Source organism: Notechis scutatus, chromosome 1, assembly GCF_049901735.1.
Source record: "Notechis scutatus isolate UNSWTSFEM ecotype Mainland chromosome 1, rNotScu1.2, whole genome shotgun sequence".
NCBI lineage: Eukaryota > Metazoa > Chordata > Lepidosauria > Squamata > Elapidae > Notechis > Notechis scutatus.
Window position 1 is genome coordinate 133,869,362 of NC_142009.1, and position 24,446 is coordinate 133,893,807.

Consider the following 24,446-nt stretch of genomic DNA (forward strand, 5'->3'; position numbering starts at 1 on the left):
GCACTGTTTTGTCTATAATTTTTCCAAGATTTGTTTGTACATTAAGATAGTCAGTGGAGCCTTGGTTAAATTGTTGGATTAGGATTGGGGGAGATGCAGGTTTAAGTCCCTGTTCAGCTACAGAAACTCTCAGGGTAATTTTGGGCCAGTCACCATCTCTCATCCCAACCTATCTCACAGGATTGTAATGGGGAAAAATAGGACTACTGTGCACACACTTTGAGTTCTTGTACAAGAAGATATCAATTTAATAAATAAAAATAATCAACTTCAAAATTATAAAATGGAAAGTGATGTATTACAATTATTAATCTATTCAATACTTGTTCCCTGAATTGTTTTGAAAAGGAATGTTGATACAGTGGCAAAAACAATTTAAACACAAAGTCCTGCTACAATAATATCTATTTCAATAGCAAGATAACTATTTGTACCAGAGAATAATGTTCATAGCCTAAACACCATTTTCTCGAATTGCCTATTGTACTGCTCAAAACATAAATTCTTGCAAATGTGCTACTATAGAAAAACAATTTAACATAAATGGAAGGTGGGTGGCCTTTTTTTTTTAAGTGCAGAACTGAGAAGTGTTCTACATTTCAGAGCAAAATAATTACAAAACAGAATAAGACAAGAAAACTCAGTATGTTTTTTTAATAACTCCATTTGCTTGTTTTGTTCTCTCTCTCTCTCTCTCTCCTGACAATTAACTTTTTAAAGTGAGGACTTCTTCAAATTAACTGCTTCACAGACCTTCAACTGCAATGAATTCATAAATCTTAATCATGTCCTAAATCAAAGCAGTTAGTTTAAAACTGTTAGTAAAATATACTGGGGTTATACTCTGAAGACCGGAATCCAGAGAAAAGTAGTGATTAAGGAACTTTTTTCCCCCCTCTCTCCCATTATTTTGCATCAGGAAAAATTTCATTGGAACAGAAGTGCCAGTGCCTCACTTAACAATAACAAAGATTAGCAGCAGCAAAGAGAACTTTGGCTGCTAAAATTAAAAACACGGTCCTTGTCAACTCTGGAGTTCCTACATGTCTTATGGTATTTAATCCAGGCTCAGGTTGTGTCTACTATATACATCCATCCCATGGAATTCAGTGTGCTTCCTCCTAGACTTCCTATTTTCCTAAAATCCCTTCGGGGAACAATCTAATTAAGGTTAATAAAATTTTAACTTCTGAGCATGTCTTCAAAAATATAAAATACCGGCTCCTTAAATCAAGAAACCCACTGAATGAAAATATTTCAGTTTTTGCAAATCGGGAAAGCAAAGCGGGTTGCCGTTAGCTGTTTACGGAGCAAGCACTCAAATAAAATGCCTCCGCCTCCTCTTTTCCTGAAGAAATGGGCAGTCTGTAACTTTTTGTTTTCAACTCGAGGCCAGTAGGAGGGCTGCCACTGCTTCGAAGAGGCCGCCGCGCTCGCATCGGCCCCTTGTGGCTGCGACCCAGATGTGGCAGAAGCAGGACGGAGGGGGGTGGGGGCGGGGGGAAGGGAGAGCAATCCGGGAGGGCAGCACCTCGCGCGCCGCACGAGCTCAAAGAAGCATTACTCACGCTGGGCGGGGCTTCGAAGGGAGCCCGCGTTGTTGTTGGAGCGCGGCGGGAACGGCGATGTCAACCCAGCCCAAGCGGACACGCCCCCACCCTCGTGCTCCCCTCTTCCTCACCCCCCCCCCGCCCTCCCGGGCATTCCCTGGCTGGCCGCCTCTCACTGACAGACGGCCGCCCCGCCCTTTCCCGCCGCTGCAGGCCCCGCCTTCCATCCTCGCGCCGACCTTTCCCCTAGTTTCCAGAGAGTGGCTCTTCTTCGCCGCCGCCGCCAAACGTGCCCACGAGGGTCCTTTCCTGCTATCAGCATCGCTGCACGAGGCTATCACGCCGCCCGAGGAACTCCATTGGCTGGCCAAGAGGCAGCTCGGGTCGCGATTGGCCAGAACCCTTCTTCCCGTCCCCTTTCGTTCTTTGCCTCCTCCTTCTCCGCCCCTTCCCAGCTGCTTCGCTGGATGGAGTGTTTTGGTGTGCTTCCCCTCTGTTTTGGCTGCTCGCCTCCCCTGGAAGGAGGGGCGGGAGGGAGGGTGGTGGTGGTTCTGGCCGATTGCTTCGGCTGGGCTTTGTCATACAGCCGCTGCTCGCGGGAGCTCTCGCCATGCACACATCTCCTCCTCGCAGCGAGGAGATGGGAGATGCCCCTTCGGTGAGTACCACTTGTTGCTGCACAGGGCGGGAACGGGGACGCGGCAGGCAGAGCAGGATCTCCTTCGCTCAGGACCTTCCAGAGCTGAAGAGACTCGGCGGCTGACGTGCACTGGCTCTGCACCCTCCCCCCCCCCCCTTGGGATTCTGATCTGCTCGGAGCGAGGTAGACCCGGAGGAGCAGAGAGGCCAAGGTGCTGATGATGCACCTCGGGTGGGAGCGGGGAGCAAAGGGGCTCCCCACCTTTTATTTGCAAAATGCAATTGGGGGAGGGGGGAAGGTGCGATCGAGAGACCCCGAGGTGAGGGGCTGGAAAGATGCCGGAGCGCGCTTTCCTTTGAGCCTCAACCAGCCTTGCCCTCGTCGTCCACCCGCGGGTGGGATCTCTAAACCTGCCCGGGGGGTGGGGGCGACCCTTCGGATTCCACCCTTTGCCTGGCGCTCGCTCTCTAGGAACTCGAGCGGGTGGTGGGGGGCTCCTCCAACTTATCTGGACCGAGTGGCGTGTGTGAACTGGGCGGTGGGGGGTGGCGGGATGCTGCTTGGAAGACTATATAGATTTGAAGCGAAGGTTGGAGGGATTTGCGGCGGATGCTTTTCATTCTCCCGGCCAATTCCTTCGGCACACTTGCTTAGAAGTCAGCCTGAGAGTGGCTCGAGGGCTGCAGTTTTTATTGGCCCTGAGGTGGGGTGGGTGGGTGGGTGGGTGGAGGTGAGGCTTTGCTCTGGGCATAGACCTGGCTAGATGGCTGATGAGGGCAGAATAAAGTGCTTTAGCATGAGTAATCTAAGCTGACTGTGATCCGCAGTTGCTTGCTAATGGCATGACTTCATGCCCTGGGGATTACAGTAAGTGCTCTTCTTTCAGCTGGTAGATTGGGAGGGGCATCCTTATATCTTCCTTCCTTTTCTCTCTCCTCCCTTCCCTCTCTCTCTCTCTCTCTTTGTTTCTTTCTCTCTCCTCTCTCTCTCTTTTACACACACACACACCCCAGAGGGAGAGAGCTTTGTTGTGAGTGTCTTGGCTCTTGTCAGGATCCCCTACCCTGTCTGGTTTGAGGACAGAGCTACTGAGGGCTTCCCAGCGCTGGCTCAGTCAGGGACCACCACCCATTTTGCTCACATGGCTATTTCGATGCATGACGTCTCCCCACTCCTTCCTTTCCATCACATTCCCCCCCCCCCAAACCTTGAACTATATTTGGATCCCATGGAGGTGGGAAGTAATCCTCCCACCTCCTTTAGGAGGAGGTGCTTCACCTCCTTCTGGCCTTGTAGTTTTGACTAATCTTCATGTCAGTCGCTAGCCCTCTCTCCCTGTTCTCCTTTTTCCTTAAAAGAGAGGAAAGAAGTGGGCATATGAATAGCAGGGGGGGGGAATAAATGTAATATATGCTGTATATTTATATTACTATAACGAATGCTTGCTTGCTGTTGAGTACAGTGAAGTAGAATTTCTGATATTTGTGCAGCTGTAATTTTCAGCGGCTTCTTGTATAGTGTGTCATTCTCCTCCAGTTTGCCACTGCAGCGCCTGGGTGAAAGGAGGTGATCTGAGGACGCACTTCAGGCTGTTGCAGTTCTGCTTTGCTCTTGCATTTCTGTATGGAAATGAGGCCCCAGATTGCTTTTTCCTTTTTTCCCCCTTCCTTCCTTCCTTTTTCTCTCTCAGATTATGAACCTATTTTACAATTCAAAATGTTCAAGAGGATCTAAAAAGCCTTCTTCTCAATGTTTATTTTCTCCAGTAGTATCATCTTGGAAAATATTTTGATAACTAAAAAGAAAGTCCCCTTGGGTTAATTATTTATATTGCTTAATATTATGGTAACTTCTACCATATTAAATCTGTTAATTGTTAGATGATTTATAAATTCATTTTGATGAATTTAACATTAAGTAAGAGCATCAAACTGTAATTGAATGATTATCAAGTTTACTTCTGATCTTCTTTCACTCCCAAATGTTAACTTCATTTATGGACTTGGAGATTACAATTTAAGTTATTTGCAAATTCCATATAGATTTCACTGAGTAAAATATTTTTGGCTTCACATATCATGAATCAAGAACCTACTACTCTATTTGGTGCCTACTTGTGTGAAGTACTGTTGGCAACTTTTCCACTGTATATACATGCAAGCCTATTTGGTTACACCCGGATTTACTCACTTAACAGCTGGCTATTAAGAGATAGTCTGTATACTTCAGTATTTACTCAAGTGTCTGTATGATATCTGTAAATAGTGTAATGGAGCATGAAAAGATTATCTGTTCTAAGTATTGTGAGGCTTATTACCAACTGGCTGATTAATTTTTTAAAACACTAAGATTCAGCCAAGGTGGTATCTTCAGTGCAGTTAATAACTATAGTCTTTTTAGCTACAAAGGTAGCATTTAGTTAATCACATTTGATCATAGCCTATAAAAGGGGAATGTTTCTATAGATCTAGGCTGACTAATATGTTTTGGATCAAGGGCTAGGTATTATATTCTTAAATAAAAAAGAGGAATTCAGACAAAAAAGTGATTTAATTAAATGCATTTAATATCATTGTTCCCTTAGTATTATAGAAAGTTTCCCTTTCATTCAACATCACAGTGTGGCTACAGGTTTTGATAGATTCTGAGGCAAGTTTTGAAGGCTTTGGAGTGTCACATGCCTGCCTGCCCTGGGACTAGAGGTTGTAGATATTTTAGCTCAAGTGCTCAAAAGCCTACTGGCTTAGGCTTATTTTGTGTTTTGTGATTCTGTAATAAAAATGACAAGGAGTTAATATGTGCAAGTTTTTAGACCAAAGGTTCTCTAGGAAATGAGTATTTAGAAATAGCAACAATCAAAATGCAGTAAAGCCGCTAAGGATTGACACAAGCCTGCTCTATTTATGAAAAATTGTTGCATTAATTGTTAATTAATTAGCTCTTGTAGCCCAATGGGTAGGATGCATTGGCACCCAGATTTCCAAATTTCCAAAGAGGTTGGTCATGATGTTGAATCATGGGATGAATGTTTAAACAAACCATGAAAATGTATTCACTTTTCTTCTGAATGATTAAAATGTGGCAATTCATCTCATCTCAAGGTTGATATTGTGGACATCTACGAATCCATCTGTGAACGGAGGCGTCACGACAGTGAAAGATCTACTTGTAGCACCTTGGAACGGAATGACATAGAAGCAGTTGAGACCCTTGTTTGTATGAGCTCCTGGGGTCAAAGATCACAGAAAGGCGAACTATTAAAAATAAGACCTTTAACGCCTGTCTCAGATTCTGGGGATTTTGTAGTGCAGAATGAACCTACATCTGAGATGTCTAAGGATTATAACTTTTTATCCACACTGGTAAGGAAAAAGAAGAAAACCATGTGAAAGAAATTGAATATGCATAAATTGGTTTTCCCCAATTAATCTCCTTAGTGCTTTATTAAACATGAGGGATGATGACTTTTTTTAAAATAATGGGTATCAGATTTGTTTTGCATATTAGACATACCTTTTTTGCAAATGCAGTTGAAAACAATCTGGTGCTAATGGTTTTGGTTTATTACATCCCATGTTTTTCTATGATTCCCTGTTAACTTAGTTTAAGACAAAACATTGTCCAATTTACAGCTATGATAATATGGGGAAATCTAAATAGTTGTTGCATGATTTTCTGAAAGAGATGGATGGGATTGTTCCACTGAACCCCAGTAAGACACAGGAGTACATCTGAGAATATTGCTTTCTAAGCACCATAAGATTGTGATTTTGGAAGGACAAATGTTGGAACATACAATTATAGGATAGTATAGGATGAAATGAAAATACAAAATTGGAGTAAACATTCTTTCACATTGTAGTTTGGGGGAAGTATCCAGTATCTTGAGGTCTGAGAGAGTATGAATTTTAAACGTAATTAGTTATGGTCATAACTATGGTTAGTCATGTTGATCTGTGTGCTGTTTTCCTCCCCCCCCCCTTTTTAATGTAGTGCATGACCCCACCATACAGTCCAGATTTTGTTGAGCCTTCTACAGCATCACTGCCCTCCTCCCAAACTACTTACTCAAAACCTAGAGCAATCAAGGCAAACGTACCTACCAGCGTGGTCACTCCCCCAGGTCGGAGTCTTACTGCCACTCAGCCATCTGTTTTGAATATGGAGAAGCAATCCAGCCAGATGCCAGCAAGGACTGAGCAACCTGTTCCTCCGCTTTGCAGAGCCATGGCAACTAGTGTGATCCGTCACACAGGCAACAGTTCTGGTTACTCCCGCATTCCTGGTGTGCAAGTGAAACCAGAAGTTTCATCGGGCTACAGTGGGCCTGCAGACTGGCAGGAGGCCCAAGGCCAGCAACATTCCAGAGCTTCCCGGGATTGCAATATTGCAGAGAACTTGACTTGTGACACTTTACTTGCACACAAATCTTCCTCGCACGTCTCAGGTTGCTCTAGAACTGCCTATAAAGGATGTGAAATTCCAAGGCTTGCTTTGCAGCAGTCTCTTTACCCAAAGAATTGTGAGCATGATATGCAGCAAAAGACCAGCTCCCTTCTACCCTCCCCTCTCTCAAATCCACAGGTGATCTGTCAAATGATCCCCCTGGATGGACCAAGAGGTATAGTCTCTGCTCTATTAAAACCTTCTGCTCAGACTGCAGGAACCGTCAAATCCATCTTACCCCACACGGCTCCAATTTCTCAGCCTGTCCTGATGGGACCTTCAATGCCTCAGGGGACTGTTATGTTCGTTCTTCCACAGGCAGCTGTTGCCCAGGCACCCCCGTGCCAACAAACTGTGATGTCTGTGGGGAACACCAAATTATTGCCTCTGGCCCCTGCTCCAGTTTTTATTGCCTCTGGCCAGAGCAGTACACCTTTGATAGACTTTTCCCGGAGGAGGAATTATGTTTGCAACTTTCCTGGCTGCAGGAAAACATATTTCAAAAGCTCTCACCTCAAAGCCCATCTGCGTACTCATACTGGTATGTATAGAACCGAAGGAAGGTGATGTACCGTCTAATCTCTCTGATGATGCCCGTCAAGCATCAGAAATGAACATTGACATTGTAATGGCGTGAGACTCACTAGAGTGTTCTTCACCAATATATGCTGTTCTCCAGATGTGGCATTGGAGTTTTTTAGAATTGTGGGAATATATTTCCACTGTATTTTCATGGTATCATCTCGGGGAAGCTGAGAAACCATGCAAATATCTGATTTAGAGGCAAAGGAAGATGTTCAGGCATGCGAAAAAGTGCAGTTGGGTCATTATACAATGAGTAGAGGGAAAGGGGGAGGGTGTTTACAGATCCCATTCCTTGACTTAATTACATTAGAAGCAGTAGATGAAAAAAAAAACACACACTGACACTTCAAAAATTGAAAAACTTTTCAAGGCGGAATATTCTAAAATCGATAGACTTCAGAATGGTCCAATTTCAAGATCAAACCACATTGAAAATGTTTGGAATGGCCTTTGGTGTTATGCACAACATTTTGTGACATAATGCTTAGCGTACCTCTAATCTTTACAACAGGAGCACAAAATAAACTCTCATAACTTTCCATTGGTACTCATAATATGTTAATATTACTTTCAAAGCCTTTATTGTCACTGTACATCATGTATACAACAAAATTGGTTTAGTCTCTACTGGTACAGTCCATACAAGAATACAAGACAACATAAATAATATAAAATATAATCCTTATACGAATAGTTAGGGGGGGGAAAGTAATCCTTGACTTATGACTACAGTTGAGGCAGAAATTTCTGTTGCTAAAAGAGACAGTTTTAAGTGAATTTTGCCCCACTTTATGACCTTCCTTGCCACAGTTGTTAAGTGTATCTCTGCAGTTAAGTCAGTATCATGGTTGTCAGGTCACAAAAGGTGATCACATGACTCTGGGACACTGCAACCATCATAAATACATACCACTTGCCAAGCATCCGAATTTTGATAATGTAACCAATGGGGATGCTGTGTGAAAAACGGTCATAAGTCACTTTTTTCAGTGCTGTTATACTAAACGAATCGTAAGTCAAGGACTACCTGTATACTAAGAGGATTGAACTTCCTATATCTTATCAGTATTGGTAAAATATGCTCTTGGAAGGGTGTTTTTTCTCCAATTAAATAACCCTTTAAGAGCTGCAGCAAAATTGTGGTCTATTTCAGTGATCCCCAACCTTTTTGACGCCGCGGCCCGGTACCGGCATCAGCTGGGCGCCACGGCCCGGTACCGGCATCAGCTGGGCGCCGCCATCTTTTTTTGATGAAAAAGTGCTTCCGGTGACCTCACGGAAGCACGCTTTCATCAAAAAGATGCGGCGCTCGCTCGTGAGCTTTTCCGGGTAGAAATGGCTTTCTACCGGAAAAGCTCACCAGCAAGCGCTAGCGCCGCTCATCTTTTTTGAAAGCGTGCTTCCGGTGAGCTTTCTACCCGGAAAAGCTCACCGGAAGCACTTTTTCATCAAAAAAAGATGGCGGCGCCCAGCAAGCCAGCGGCCCGGTAGGAGTTGTTCCGCGGACCGGTACCGGTCCGCGGACCGGTGGTTGGGGACCCCTGGTCTATTTGACAGTGTGGGCAAAAGCTTTTAATTACTTCTGCTTGTTCTTTTGTTTACTTGATAGAACACATTTAATAACTTCATTGGAGAATCCAACTTATTTATTTTTGAATTGTCTTTCCTTCTCCATTCTGCTATTCCAGGAGAAAAACCTTTCACTTGTAGCTGGGAAGGTTGCGATAAAAAATTTGCCCGTTCTGATGAGCTTTCCCGCCACCGCAGAACCCACACAGGGGAGAAGAAGTTTGCCTGTCCAGTCTGCGACCGCCGTTTTATGCGTAGCGATCACCTGACAAAACATGCGCGTCGTCACATGACCAAGAAGGTGCCCAGCTGGCAAACGGAAGTTGGCAAACTGAATCGGATTGCAGCTCTAGAGAAGCCAAGGAATGAAAATGCTCTGAGCATGCTCCTCCCAATGTTATCGCCAGGGTAGTGGGCCAGCTGGCCACAACACACATTTTGTGATGAACTTTATGGTTCCCAAAATTACCGCTTTTACTGATTTTTAACTTAATTTCTACAAGTTATGATTTCCTGTTGGGGAGGAAATCCTCTTTTTCTGCCTTCTTTCCCTGCTTCAGTGTTCATCCTACTTAATGTTACATTACCTTTATTTTTCTTTTCATTCTTCCAAGATTTTGGGAGAACTACCAGCACTTCAGAAAAAGAAAATATATTTAAGGGTGGGGTAGGATAGAATATTAGCAAGGACTATTCTTTGAAAATTTATCTTTACTTGAGTAAGACAAATTAATAGAAAGTGAAGCAGGCTGACTTGGTTGTTTTCAGTTTTATACTAGTTTTCTGTCTACTTTGTACAAATGTAGCTGCTATAGTCTAATTCTGCATTTATCCTCTGAAAGCAGTGGTATGGGAGATCGAAACTACCTCTCAGAAATTCTTCTCCTTGTTATGAATACAGTCCAAACTGATTATCATCTTGAGTCTGAACTTTGATTTCATACCTGAGGCAATCTGCTTTAGGATTGGCAGCCATGTCATAGTTACCATTTGGAGTGCTCTATCTGGAGATTGTATTTAAAGTTGGCTTATTCAGCTAGCTCAGGATTCACTTGGTTGTGAAACCAGCCATGTGCATCAAAGCTGAAAAGACCTAGATTGCAGTGGCACTGAATTAATTTCCCCCTGTTCATTATTCCATGCTGCCTAAGATGTACTGTTCCATGTACTGTATGTGTTAGCAAAACTTGTTGGCATGCGAACAGAACTGTGCCTATGGTTATCAGCTGTTTAAATATGGGTTTAATGTGTTAATCAACTCACATCAAAACCAGATATTTAATACAGAGTTTCAGGACACCTGCTCCATCACAACTGATGTCTTGAATCATATAAACACAGTGACAATGGATATTAAAAGTTTGGACATACTATGAAGGAAACAGTGACTTGTGATAATACCTACTTCTTCATTATAATTAATACTTTAATTATTGTAATTGAGAAGTAGCCTCTTTATTTTAACAGAATTGTGGGCTGCATCTCATCAACAATATAATTCAGTCAGAAACTTGCATTTCCATAAAAGGAGTTAAGTGCATCCTTAAATCTACCTTTTTAAATGTGATAAGTATAGTTCCATAACTTAAGTTTGGATTATTCCCTTGGTGTATCCATACATAAAAGCACGAAGGCCAAAGTTAAAAATGTACTCTTGCTCGCACTAATTTTTTTAATCATCTAAAGCAGGAGTGGGGAACATGGCCCTTTTTTGACTTGTGGACTTCAACTCCCAGAATTCGTGAGCCAGCCATGCTGACTCCGAAATTCTGCAAGTTGAAGACCACAAGTCATGGGCCATAGTTCCCCACCTCTGATCTAAACAAACAACTAAAACTTCTTAGCACCTCACTGTTGAGGGATCAAGAATTTTCACATAAGCCTTTCTAGGAAGATCAGCAGAGCAAATGAGGTTGTTTGATTTGCAGAATTCGGGCAGAAGGATTTCTTGATCAGATCCAATATTGGTACTTGTGCAATTGAACTTTCCTTTTCTCTCTCTCCCAACACTCCCCAAAATCTCTTCTGGAAAATCCAGGGCAAGGTCAGGATTCATGAGGTAATTTGTCTCACTGAAAGATGCTATTCTGTGAGTGTGGGAAAGACACTGGGAGGATTCAGCTGCATGTCTTGCACTAAAGTCCTGAGTTGCAGTAATTAATGCTTTTAAAATAAGGGGGAATGGGTGTCACTTGTAGGCTGTGTCAAATAAATAAAAATAGACTTACCTTAAAGTGATAATCCTATATTTTAAAGCTGCCTTAAAAATTCTTAGCCTTGGAGCCTTGCTTTATTTTTATTTTCTTCTTGTGTCTTGTTCTACAGCACTGTATTAACTGAACGAGTAACTGAAGTAATAGATAATTGTTACTTGTCTTTTGGAGGGTCCTGTGGGAAATCAGACTTTTTTGTCATGAGATATCATCTATGATGACATGCCAAATACTGCATCTCAAGCTGAAAAAAATGTTTTTAATGAGTATACGAAAGCATGGTGTAAATGTAGGGGGTATATCTGACATATCATTACTATCTTAAACTAAATAGATCTTTTACAATTGCAATATACATTGGTTATCTTTGTAAAGACAAGCTTGCAATACTTTTATTTATTCTGAAGCTATTAAAGATATTTCTGTGGATGATAGGAATTTGCTGGAATGAGTGTTTGAAAACTACATTTGCTATATGTTCCAAAATAACACTTGGGTAATATTAATGTTTGGTCAGTTGTTTTATTAGCTTTATTCTACACCAGTAGCAACAGCCTGAGACAATTGGGAAGTTATGATTTTCCTTTCACTTCATCCTAGGGAACAATTCATGTTAAAAACAGCATGACACCATCCAGTATGGTAGAGGAGGGGAGGGTGAATCTAGGCAAAATTAACATGTTTTGAAAATCTGCTGACCGTCATTTTAATAATGCCCATTCTAAGTATCAAACTATCTGATTTTGAAGGGAATAGTGTTCATGAAGCAAACTGTAAGGATCAGGAATTTCTTTTAGAACATAGCAGCTCTTGGATATTTTAATTATTACCTTCAGTTGATGGGAACATTTCATTTTGGCTTGCACTCCCAAAACAAGTGTAAGTAGGCTTCCTTTGAAATGACATTAAACCAGGTTGTCATGCATATGTAATCCTCAGCCATATATATGATAGTTTGCCTGGTGCTTGAAAGCTTTTACATCATTGCAATTTGAACTAGTTACTGTAAATGCTAGAACAGAAAGCTGGCTGGCAATGATGGGTCATAGTGACTGGGCTGCATTTGATTGGTCACTAGATATGCAAGTAGAGGAATATTATAAAAAAAACTGCACCTCAATGTTTGTGTGTATATATATGTGTATGCGTGTGTATTTGGGTATGTATATAGATTATGGACATGTGAGTGTGTGTATAAACACACGCATGTGTGTTATGGTATGTTTTCTTCTCTTACATATGCTCATAATACTTGCTATATTTTAAGTTATTGAAGCAAATTGATAAATCTGCAGATCACATAGTTGTTTTCTCCCAATTTATTCTGAATTTTTAATTAACAGAAGAAAAAGAATATAATTAATTTTTAAAGCTTGTAAGAATAGATATGTTAGTGGTATAAATTCAGTTCATACAATCAGACTGCAACAGTTTAATTAGTTTGAAACCTTTTCCCCTTTTCTACAATATACAGAGTCTACTTTTCCCTTTCTGGACAATTTTATGACCTAATTATTGGCTATTTGACTGGGGATTATGGGAACTATCATTACATGTAGTAAAATTTTGTGCCTAATATTTTATATGAATAAACCTTATTTGTTACTTTCAGCATTTATTGTGAAATCCTTGTTATTTGTGTGAATATACATACAAATACTCTTGTATTTCTTCAAGGGCTGTGTTGTAATTCCTCTTCTAGTAAAGTGGATATTTACATAAAGTTTCGGTTGTATTTTCTCTTCCCTTGTGTGGACAATCTTCTTAGCGTGAAACAGTACCGTAAAGGAATAGAGGAATTATGTTGACACTTGGCTTAAGTATAGCATATAGGTTACAATTCAATGTCCCCTCATACAAATCTCCAGATATTTCCTCAAGTCAAAGATGGATTATAAATGTGATGGGTCAAGAGGGCAGGCACTGCTCCAAAGAAGTTTCACTTCCAGTGTTCTGAAATATATTTTTTTAATTAATGGAATCCACAGCACAACAACCCTAACAGATTGAACTCCCTGGGCAGATACCATTATATAAATAATTGCATAATACTGTTGTATTAATAGACATATTTCTTATAAGTGAACATGAAAGCTACATAGTACATTTTGCAAAGCTGAAAACAGTATAAGTACTCTCCACAAAGTCTTATTATATTATTATCTGAGTCATCAGATAATAATACATGAGCAGGAACCATTTAAAGTATATACTAATATTTCCAACATTTTTATTCTAATCTTGCTGAAATGTTTCAGAATCCTGCCAGCAAGAATGTTGACAGATTTCTTCTCCCCCCCGCCCAAGGTATATATGCCTTCATAAGACAGATGCAGAAACAAACAGAAACCAAGAGAATAAGTTAAAAATATAATTACAAATCTAAAAAGAGGAAACAGAATAATTTGAGTTTGATTCCCAGGAAACAAAGGTGCTTTGGTGCATTTGCGAGCCTGCACATTGCATGTCAGCAACTCCTTGAATGATAGAAGTACAATAGTCAATTTTGCACTGCACCTTTGGACAGAGGTGGTGAGCTTCTTCCAATTAAACAGAGGTTAGATAACCATTTGTTATTATTTTACACTAAGCAGAGAATTGAGCTAGATATCTTCAATGGCCCTTCCAAATCATTGAGTCTGAGATGAGATTCACTCAGAGATAACTAAGCAAAATATCGACAACACATGAGCCCCTCTGATGCTTTTTTCATTTACTAAGATGCACAAGGCACATTGCACCACTAACATCTTTAGGAATGGAATCTTAACTTCATGCTTTCATTTTGCATGTAGACATCTGGCAGGAATGTGATTTAGAAGGAACATTTTGTCACATTAATATTTTATCATATTGTCATATAAGAGGTACTTCAGCCTATGCGATTCTCTGTAAGTGACCAGGAGAGTTGGTTGGCCAATAATCTGAAGTGATCACAGAGGAGTATCTCAGGCAAAATAATTATTGCCATGCTGAGATTTTCTCAAGGATACTTTCATTTAGGCACTGTAGCATTAACCAGTATTGTAAAGATGGGCCACCAGACCCAAAACTTCGGATGCAGGAGTAATTAATGTCTTACCAACTTACTGGTGTCATTATTATTAATATTCCATAGTAAGACCGTATGCAGTAAGACCACCCAAAGTTTCATTTAGTTTCATTAGTTTCATTAGTATCTTTAGTTTCATTAAAACGTGGACATATGATTGCTCTTTCACTACTTCACACCTCAAGCTTTAGGTGAAGATGAACATTTGTGTATAATTTTTTTCTTTTCCATAATGAACATTCTCATTTGACTCCATAGGAAATGTTCAGATAAGAGAGTTTCCTGTAGTTGTATCTCTCTGGCCAGGGTTCTGGGTTGTCTTTCAGCATGCCATGCTAGTAGACTTTTTCTCAGAAACACTACAGTTTTATAACCTAGCCCCTAGGTAAATTTTATGGTCATATTGGTATAGCTGTGAGTGGCTTCAGCGACAGTACTCTTGCTCTATTGTTGCCATCAGCTCCTCTTCAGAGCAGTCGTAAGATATCTTGGCCTGTCTCTCTGGCTTATTGAGAGGCAACCTGCAGATTTATGGGAGAAAGCAATAATCAGGACCAAAAATAATAAAACAAGTTAAAATTAGGCCTAATTTAGCTAGCAACATTTTATCTTCCAATTTCCCTTTTAATTAGCTTATGTACCTAATTCTCACAGTGTTTTTGAACAGGTTGACATCATTTAATTTTAAACAAAATGGAACTCATCACATGGAAGAACAATATGATTTGAAAGGGGCCATGAAAGCAGGAATGTGTGCCAGTTCTAGGGCAGTCATGGCAAATCTTTTGGGGTCAATCTGTCAAAAATTCAGAAAATGCCTAACCTGACTTTGCTGACATTGCTTGTACCTCCGAACAAAAGAAAAACAATTTTCTATATTCACCCCACCCCACCTAGGCCACTCTGAACAGCAGCATTCAATGGTAGGGCTACATTGGGTCTGAAGTAGAGGCCTAGGCCTTCACTTTAGTCCTAACACCACTGTTGCAATTCAAAATGAACCTTGGGGAACAATGTGATTACCCTCATAACCCAACTTTTTGCAGGATCTGCATGCTGCTCACCTTCAAGTGTTGGTCTCTTTCTATTGACAGGCCCGAGGCCTACCCAGGTCCCATGTTCTTGAAATGACTTTGGAGAATTCTCTTCCAGGTCCTCTGCAGCCTCCAAAAGTGCAAAATCATACCTTATTCTTGCACTATTACTGGAGGGCCCACAGGTTGTGTGAAAGTACATATCTTTTTTGTATTGCCTTCATTGCCTCAGAAAATTGTGAGAGAATGAGGCATGCTTTTGAGAATAGTTGTCGGGTGTTGGTGAATGCTGGAGTATCACCCGAAACATTGTGGCATGTCACATTTGACACCCACGTTGTAGTTTTGCCATCACTTGCCTAGGGCAAGAATCTCTGACTTTTTCTAGCTGAGGGATATTCTTGGAAAGTTTAGGGTACACAGGGGCACACTGTAAAAATTGTTCAATGTAGTCTTTCCATAATTTTTTTTTTAAATAAAGCTTTGTTTTTATTCTGGTGTCTCCTACACATTCTCTGTCTAGTATCCAAAACACTACAGTCATCAACAACATGTACAGCATAATGGGGACAGGGACCCAGTTGGTAAGGAGACCAAGACAAAAGCAGAATAATTATTCTGGAAGAATAAATAGATTGAAATGTCATGCTACATTGGAAAAGCTTCTTTAAACTGTGATTATAATTAGAATCCCCATAAATGAAAGAAGAAATGTACCAACAATGTTCAGGAAACAATTCTAAAATGTTTCCTTCCTGAATGAAAAGAAAAAGAATGTTAAAAGAAATCTAAACTATAGCAGATTTATAATCAAATGGATGGCCAATGCATGTGATCTTCTTCAATCATTCTGTATCTAAATTAAGAAAACAATGTTGTGATTAAATTCAGTCCCTCCATCAGTTTTCTTCCATAAGCATATGGATGGTCTGAGAGATATAATAAGGAAAACAGCAATTTAATCTTGTTAAGCTGTCATTGAAAGAAAAAAAAACCCTCCTTGCTACAATATTTCCTACAGAAATGTTTGTAGAAAAATGTGAAGAAAATTATTACTGAACCACGCTGAATAACTGATGAAAGCACGGGAATGAAAGCTCTTCTTCATTTCTGCAAAGGAGTACACTGTGTGTCCACTCCCAGTTATTTGATTCACGATAACTTACTGACTGGCAAAGTTATTGCTCCCTGGTGTAGATCTTGTTAAGAAACCCTGAAAAACACATGAACATAATAACACTTTGATAATTATGGCAAAGAAACACAGATTTACACCTGCTAGTAAATCTCATAATGATACACAGTACATCTCTGAAAGCAAAACTAATTTTTGACAAGGAAGATGAGTAACTCTGATATTCCTCTATGTAAACATTCTGATTGCTGGGATTAGAAAAGTTGATGACTGTATACAGTATACAATATATATTTTACATTTAGCTTTTCTAGTTCTAAGACAAGATAATGAGCAGGGGATTCACACAGACACAAGCTAGAAGAATACTGTTGAGTTGAAGAACATGCATCCTTGCCAATAAAAATCCTAAGCATATGAAAATATTAGCAGCAGAGTAAGTATGTTGGGAGGATGGCAACATACACATATTCATGTGTGCACTCATGCCAAGAGTCGGAGACAGGGATGCCATCTCTGTTCTCCTAACCAGTTTCCAGACCAAGGTAAATACACTAATGGCATAACTTAATCTAAATCTTCCTGCTACTCCAATCAGTTTAGATTAACACATATACCGGAGTCTACTTTACTGAGCAAAGTTATTAGGTTCATCTAACTTTGAAAACAGAATATGATGTGGGCTATTCATTTATTTATCAAACTTCTTAAATGCTCATGTCCCACATAGAGATCAGATTAGCAATCATACTAACAACCCTACTGTGAGAAACTTAAAATCACATGTATGGTTTGTCTTCTTATTGGCACTTTTTTCCACATTGCTGAGGTGAAGGGCAGATTTTGTCTCTCAGTGCTGGTTTTGGAACAGATCAAGGCAATGATGTTGTGGGGACACAGCAGAAAAATAATGTTGTCAGGGCATGCAAATGGGAAAGGGGCCTTAAGGACAATTAAAAATACCTCATCTTTTAAACTATATTTGAGAGACAGTACCACATCTTAGGACTGGATTTTGGGCACCGTGAACTGAACTGTGTAACATCTCTTTAAGTCCAGTCAATCATTCAGTTTCCTCTCTTTCCTGTAGGCCAGGAAGATCTCTGCTATCTGTGTTTGAAAATCTTGCAAGTATAGAACCTTTTTATTAAACAAGTAACAATTCTAACACATGAATGGAAAAGCTGAATAACAAAACAAACTCCATGTGGTCTGTATCAATGCTTTCTTAGAAAATGTCCTATTTTCTGCTGGTATATAGTATTAAATTTCAACTCATACTGCCATTATCACAGACTATTTGTTCACCTACAGTTTAAAGTGGCACCTTAGCATGCAAGCAATCTCCTATTCTCGTGTCCAGTGCGTAATAACAGGTAGCCCTTGAATTACAATAACATTTGGGACAGGCAAATTCATTGTTAAGTGGCAACATATGACCATACCTAATTTTATGACCTTTTTGCTATGGCTGATAAATAAGATATCATGTGACTGAGATTTGTGACTTTCCAGCTTCCCCACTGACCACTGGCTTCCCCTGCCAGCTTCCCCACTGACTTTGCTTGTCAAAAACTGGCTGGGAAAGTCACAAAACACAATCAATTGACTGCAGGATGCAGCCATTAAAAAACCATTGATTTGGTTGCTGAATCACAATCATGTGACCACGAGGATGGTTTGCAGGGCACTTTTTTCAGTACCGTTGTTACTTCTCACCAGTGGTAAACAACTGTAAGTTAAGAACTACTTGTAAATACCTTTGTGCCTTAAACTATAAATTGTTCCCCTTCCTCAAACAATGTGCTTCTACTCCTCCAAAATACATAAAATCTCCACAGTAACAATAGTAGGTGACAATATGCTAGATCAAGGGTCTTCAAACTTGACAGCTTTAAGACTTGTGGACTTCAACTCCCATAATTCCTCCTCCAGTCATGTTAGCTTAGGAATTCTGGGAGTTGAAGTCCACAAGTCTTAAACTTGCCTAGTTTGAAGACCCTTGATCTAGCATATTGTCACCTACTATTGTTACTATGGAGACAAGGATGCATGTAACCACAGCACAGCTCAGGAGTTTCAAAGTATAGGTTCACCTCCTTCCCTCTGATCACTAGCTGGTATCCATCACCACACACCCATCTCTTGGGATTGGGTCACAGGGGAGTTGTCTTTCTTGGTTTTCAGCCAGAGAAAAGAAAAAAAAACAGGACCACAGGATAGAGAAGATCAGCTTCTCTGAATAATCACTTTCCCTAGTGCACTAATAGATGAGGCTAGCCGTAGTCTATTTTAGATACTTAGCAATCCAGAAGTCAAGTTGGCCTACCATTATCTCCAGCACATAACGTAAATACCAGACTCTGGTTCACAGGCTATTTCTGTCATAGGATGTCCCTAAGCATGTCTAATTATATCTGTCTGACCTGGAATCTGTCTTGGAGTTGGTCAGTTACTTTTAAGAGCCAGGTTAAATTATATTTAATTCATTTACATTTTTAAAAATGGCTACACACAGATTTATGATTGGGTGCCATCTCCTTATGTCTTCCTTTCATCCTTCTTTAGTCCATCAAGTGTTCAAATGGTGAGTAGAAGTAAGAGCCAAGGAATTAGTACAGAGAAGGCAAGAGAAAGACTCATCCTTGGAATCTGACCTACCCTTTGGACCAAATTACACCTGATAAAAGAACAGATATTAATATTTGTAGCTCAGGGTTGTCCTTGGTGCTCTCAGAGCTTGTTTTCTGGCAGATATTTCATTACCCAAACTAGGTAACACCATCAGTGCCAGCAGAGTAAATATCCTGCTGGATGATGATGTGCCAAGAGCTGGCTGGCTGGCTGGCTGGGTAGGTAGGTAGGAAGGAAGGAAGAACTAACTAACAGAGCTGTGAAAACTGGTCCATTTGCAAATACGAGGAATGCATTTTGGCAAGGAATTGCAACGATTGACAGAGGCAAAGGATAGGCCCCTGTGTTAACAATACTCAGTTTTACCCAACTTTGTGTATAGGGCTTTAAACTCACATTGCAGTAGGAATGTGACCTCCTAGGAATACTGAGGCATTGCTTTCCTTAAAACTTCCCCAGAAGTTTTAAGGAAACCATTCCTGGAGTACAGTATCAGGTTCATACAAGAAATCCAGATTTTAGTAATACAGTATGGAACCAATTACTGATTAAGGAGGCAGCCACAAGAGGGCACTTCTTTATAAAGACTTTGCTAAAATTAGAAAACAAGGATTCTTTCCACCAACAAAAATCTGAAACTAAATTAAGCATATTAGTTTGGTTTTCTGAATCCAAATGTCATTTTCATCATTTGGTTGATTAATAAAGGCCTCAAAGAAGCCCTTTGACACAGGAATATCTCCCCTAACAAAAGCATGGAATTTTTGTATTAATTACATCCCAAAGGCAAACACAGACTTATAAATACCGTAGTTAATAAGCTCTCAGTGATGAGTCAGAATTGTTTCTGACTAGGTTCTTTCTTCCTTTTTCTTTCAGGACACCAAATGTTCCCAAATGACAAATATGAATAACTGTAGATATTCAGGATATTAAATTACTTCCATATTGTTGCCATGAGAACAACATAGACATAGTCATGTAGTTCCCAAGAGTCTAGCTTGGCTTGAGTGAGCCTTTCTTTGTTACACATAAAGAAAAAGTCCCAGGAGTTAAACTGTTCTAGTTAAATAGTTAGCTTTTTGAACCAATTTTGGTCTAGTCTAGGGAGAAAAAAATGGCTTATGTATGCAAGATGTGTGAAAATAAATTAAGTTGTACAGCACTCAGGGTAGAATTTATGCTTTATAGTATACAGTATACACTGCTATTGCATTGTATCCTTGTGGTGTCTCAAAGCTCCAATAACCAATGGAAACTTCCACCAGTAAGAGGTAATTTCCTTTCCTGCCTACAGCCCATTCGGAAGCTCCAGAGAGTTTAAGGATCTTCTTGGAAGCTGATGAGGACAAAATTGGGTGACAAGGAATTATGATCGATCAGTTTGTCAATTATATTGTGCAAACTTGTCAACTCAGAACCCACAACAATATATTAGAGAGAACTATGCAATCTACTACAAACTCCCTATTATGTGGCTGGAAACCTTCACTCCTGAATGAAGCTTATACTAATTTGAGTGAACAGGTGCCATGAACCTAATTCTGTTCTAGTGTTGCTGCTTTCCTGATGACCTGTAAGGCTTTGCTTTACTAAGGTATGAAGCTGGGAGCTGTACCTCCAAGCAATACTTGGAATCCTGGCTTTTTAACACAGCCTTATCCAAGAGATAATCCAATGGAGAATTGAGCAAATTTGGAATTGGAATAAACAAGAAACTCAGAGCAATAGTTTGAGCCAGTCTGGGGCCAAATTGTGCCTCAGATGAGAAATCACTTTTGCATCACACACAGACTTTCTACTTTGCAATTATTTTATTTGTAAAATAAATTCATTTCATTAGTTTAATACACATTTTATCTAAATGATTTACATTCATGGATGTTTTCCCCAAATTTTAAAAAAAGTTAATATAGTGGCCACGGATAATTGGTTTTCCACTTCCTGTGTTTCAAGTCTGTTTTAGATCAAAAGGCTTGGACATAATATAACAACCAGATTTTGTGTTTGATTTATATTTTTTTATTTTATTTGAGGAACTAAATGTAGCACAGGCCATTCCTTTCATCCATGTTATGCTCACAATAAATCTCAGTAGGAGGCCAGATTAGTCTTCCTCAATTTGTGTTAGCAAATTTCAATTTTCATCAGCTTCAAATGGCGTGGCTATATTCAAGAATACTGTAGCAGAGTTGAAGTTTGAAATATCTCAAAGAACTATCAGGTTTAGCTGCAACAGGTACCTGCTGATCTCAAAAACTTAAGTGGAGTGAGATTTGGTTAGAAACTACTACAAAAGAGGCTAGTGTCTTGGAAAAAAACATTCTAGAAGGTAACAGCAAACCATTTTGGTATTGGTGCCAAGAAAATAATTTGGACAGGCCCATGAAGTGACTAGAGTGCCCCCTCAGGGAGACTGTTTTAATTAAATATGGGGAAACTAGCTAAGAGTTCAACAACACCAGTCGTGAGTTTGGTGACTATATCAAAGACAGGTAGTCTTTGACTTACAATAGTTTGTTTAATGACTGTTCAAAGTTACTATGACACTGAAAAAAATAGATTTATGGCCATTTTTCAGAGTTACAACCTTTGTAGCATCCCGTGATCATGTGATCAAAATTCAGATGTTTGGCTATTGGCTCATACTTATGACCCTTGCTGTGTCCCAAGGTCACATGATCCCCTTTGGCGACAAGCAAAGTCAATGGGGAAGCCAGATTCACTTAACAACCGGGTTACTAACTAATCAATTGCAGCAATTCACTTCAAAACTATGGCAAGAAAGGTCGGGAAATGGGGCAAAACGCCCTCAGTCAATGTCTCCCATAACAACAGAAACGTGGGGCTCAATTGTGGTCGTAAATCGAGGATTACCTGTACAAATCTGAGGGTCGCCAGATGTTGAGCCACACTTTCCAGCAACCCGGCCAGCCTAGCCAACGCAGAAAGATGCTGGGTCTTGCATTAGCCCAGTCTACAAAGACACACATCCCTCCGCTTGGAAGTGCAGGGAAAAAAGAGCCACAACCTCTCGGTTGCGAAGAACCAACGATCCTCCTCTCCTGCTTTTTTTTCCCCGCACACAAATATTTTACCCCCGTCCCGCCCGCCGCTCGGCCAGCACGTTTACCTCCGCCGCTTCTCGCTGCCCCCCGGTCTCCTCACCGCCGCCCTCTGCCGGGCGGGAGCAGCAATCTCCGGAGCCGCGGCACGAAGACCGCCGGGGCGCGGCGATGGGCAGGAGTCGGGGAACGTTTTCCTCGCACTCTTCCAGCACCTGGTCCAGGAGCTCCGAGTCCGAGTCGGGCTGCTCGAGCTGCAGCGAGGGGAGGAGAGGGGGACTCCGGCCCGCAGCCCTGGCGTACGCCGCCTCTTCGTCGTCCGCCAGGCCCTGCCGAGAGGCGGCGCTGTGCCTGGCGTTGCCCGGTCCGGGACTCCGCCAGTGCCGCGGCGGGCTGAAGGTGCCCACCCTGCCGTCCCTGCTGCTGCCGGTGCCCATAGCGCCTTGGCTTTCCGTGCGGTTGCAGCTGCTCGAAGCCGCTTGGTTCTGATTCTAAAGCCCAACTGTTGCGGCTTCCTGGCGGGCGGTGGCCCAAGAGGGTGGGATCCATCCTCGTTCCTTTTCCTTGTTTTCCCGCTTGTCCCAAGAACTTTCCTTGGGGTTTCAATCCCCAAGTCCACCCCCACGAGATCTCCAGCCGCTCCCCGCTCCCCACCGCAAAGTGCTTTAAAAAAGGGACAAAAACGTACTTAAGTTTATTTAATTTTCTTATCCCCCCTTTTAATCCCAAGCATTTGGCTTTGGACAACTGTGCATGGGTGTAACCTCAGAGTGAGGCTAGATTTCAAATAGGGAAGGGAATGCCAAAACGCTGTACTTCGGCCCTACTTAGCCTTAATTTAGCTGTACTGTTGATAGTAAAAAGCAGTAACAAAGGGGGTATCTAAGGATTCAAAATAAACGGGCTTTTGCAATAAATATTGTGGGAAGTTTTAAAAATGAACCGATTTGCAATTTGATGATGGGGTACAGAGCATATATCTCAAGAGTACCAAAATGTTTTCTTTTAGTAACAGCTCAGGAATCCAGCTGGTTTGTGTTTTTAAAAGTTGGTCAACTCTTTTCGTTATCTTAACCACATTTGTCAAAGTAATTGCACAATGATAGCTAGCCATTGTATGTGTCTCAATTTACATTCACTAGAGCATTCTTTGGAATAAACGTGCTTTTGAATAACTCTTCCCCCTTGACTGCCTGTTGCTTTTTTATTTTAATAGCAGGGTTTAGATGTGGAGCAAAGTACAACAAAAATATATTTTAAGTATGAGAAGATTGTTATTACAAGCAAAGAAAACTATAGATCTGGGAGGGGAGATATGTTTGAGGAATATATAATTGCACGATTATTGCGGATTCCAAAGATTAAAATTTGCTTCTGGGATTTCTATTTGCTTTACTGTTGTTCACTTTTAATATAGTTGAGAATTTCCAGAACACAGCTATGTCAAATTGCAGCATTTTTTTTTTCTGGGGAGGAAAAAAGAATAAAGGTTAGATTAGCACTGGAAAATCACTGCTTTTGGAAAAAGAGCTGGAAAACAGAAGCACCAAGGGGATTTGGACAGATTTTTACCAGCTGTGGAATAACACTGTTGTTTCTGGCTTTAATAACCTGATTGGATAAAAATAGATCTCATATAGCTATTTACGTAGACATGTCCCATTAGAAGTGTTTTTTTGTCTGAAATGAGTTTGGCAACTGTACATTTTCCATTCTTTTCTTTGCACTTAGGAAATCTGAGAAGGGAGACTAGAGTGCATAGGCTTGGTCCCAATAGAAGAGACTTCCTTTGTATAGGCAGTCCTGGAGATATGACCATAATGGAGCCTTCCATGTCACAACAGTCATTAGGTGAAGTGTCTCACCAAATGACTCCCCATTCCTGTTTTTCCCATTGTTAATGACACTTGCAGATAGTTAAGCAGAACGTGGGATGCCTTAGGGGTGGGGAGCCCTTGGAGGCCTAGCACAGCCTAGGCTTGCCTGCCCTGGCCCTCACAGTCTCCCCCATCCCTGAAAACATCCTGTGTTCTGTTTCCTGCCCTTTGGGTCCCCACAGGCCTTTTCCCACTCCCACCGGGTTCCCCTTTGGTCTGATTCCCTCCCTACCAGGCCAAACACCCTCCTCATCCTCACTTATTTTTGAAGACCTCCAAGATCTTCCAGAGTGAAGCAATGGATTGTTTCTTTGGGTGGCCACATGGCATGATTCTGGAAGTGGCGGCTGTATTCCGGTTGCCTCTGTGTGGCTGGGAAACAAACAGCTTTGTTTTGCTGCCTTAAGGTCTGAACAGCACTGTAGAAGCTTTCTGCAACATGCAGAAGCCCTTGCACTGCTGGGCAGACCTCATTAAGGCAGCAAAATTAAGCAGTTTGTCCGATGGCTGCCATTTTGTCCCTGCCCCACAAGCAGGTGAGACAAAATGGCTTATGCTCTGGTCATCACTGCGTGGCCCAGGGACATGTAGCTTTCCCTCCTTCCCCAACATAGGTCCAGAAAGCTTCAAAAGTGCAATGGGTGAT

The 24,446-nt window shown here is 41.1% G+C and overlaps 2 protein-coding genes across 2 annotated transcripts; one reads left to right on the plus strand and one right to left on the minus strand.

Moving 5' to 3' along the window:
* Window positions 1–1,847: 1,847 nt before the first annotated feature.
* On the plus strand, window positions 1,848–12,743 carry KLF11 (KLF transcription factor 11). The gene is made up of 4 exons (XM_026674327.2): window positions 1,848–2,208; window positions 5,292–5,552; window positions 6,184–7,177; window positions 8,910–12,743. The coding sequence occupies exons 1-4, from the start codon at window positions 2,161–2,163 to the stop codon at window positions 9,200–9,202; spliced, it is 1,596 nt and encodes a 531-aa protein (XP_026530112.1). The 5' UTR covers window positions 1,848–2,160; the 3' UTR covers window positions 9,203–12,743.
* A 1,586-nt stretch (window positions 12,744–14,329) lies between these two features.
* CYS1 (cystin 1) lies at window positions 14,330–22,507 on the minus strand. The gene is given in 4 exon segments (XM_026674353.2): window positions 14,330–14,576; window positions 16,256–16,302; window positions 21,992–22,366; window positions 22,368–22,507. Coding segments are annotated over 4 exon segments (624 nt in total). The 5' UTR covers window positions 22,473–22,507; the 3' UTR covers window positions 14,330–14,479.
* Between the last annotated feature and the right edge of the window lie 1,939 nt (window positions 22,508–24,446).

Bases quoted from the DNA above. Each gene is read 5' to 3' on its own strand.
- KLF11 (XM_026674327.2), top strand. From the start codon at position 2,161: ATGCACACATCTCCTCCTCGCAGCGAGGAGATGGGAGATGCCCCTTCG. The intron at 2,209-5,291 runs GTGAGTACCACT...TCTCATCTCAAG, and splicing joins AGATGGGAGATGCCCCTTCG to GTTGATATTGTGGACATCTA. The intron at 5,553-6,183 runs GTAAGGAAAAAG...TTTTTAATGTAG, and splicing joins ATAACTTTTTATCCACACTG to TGCATGACCCCACCATACAG.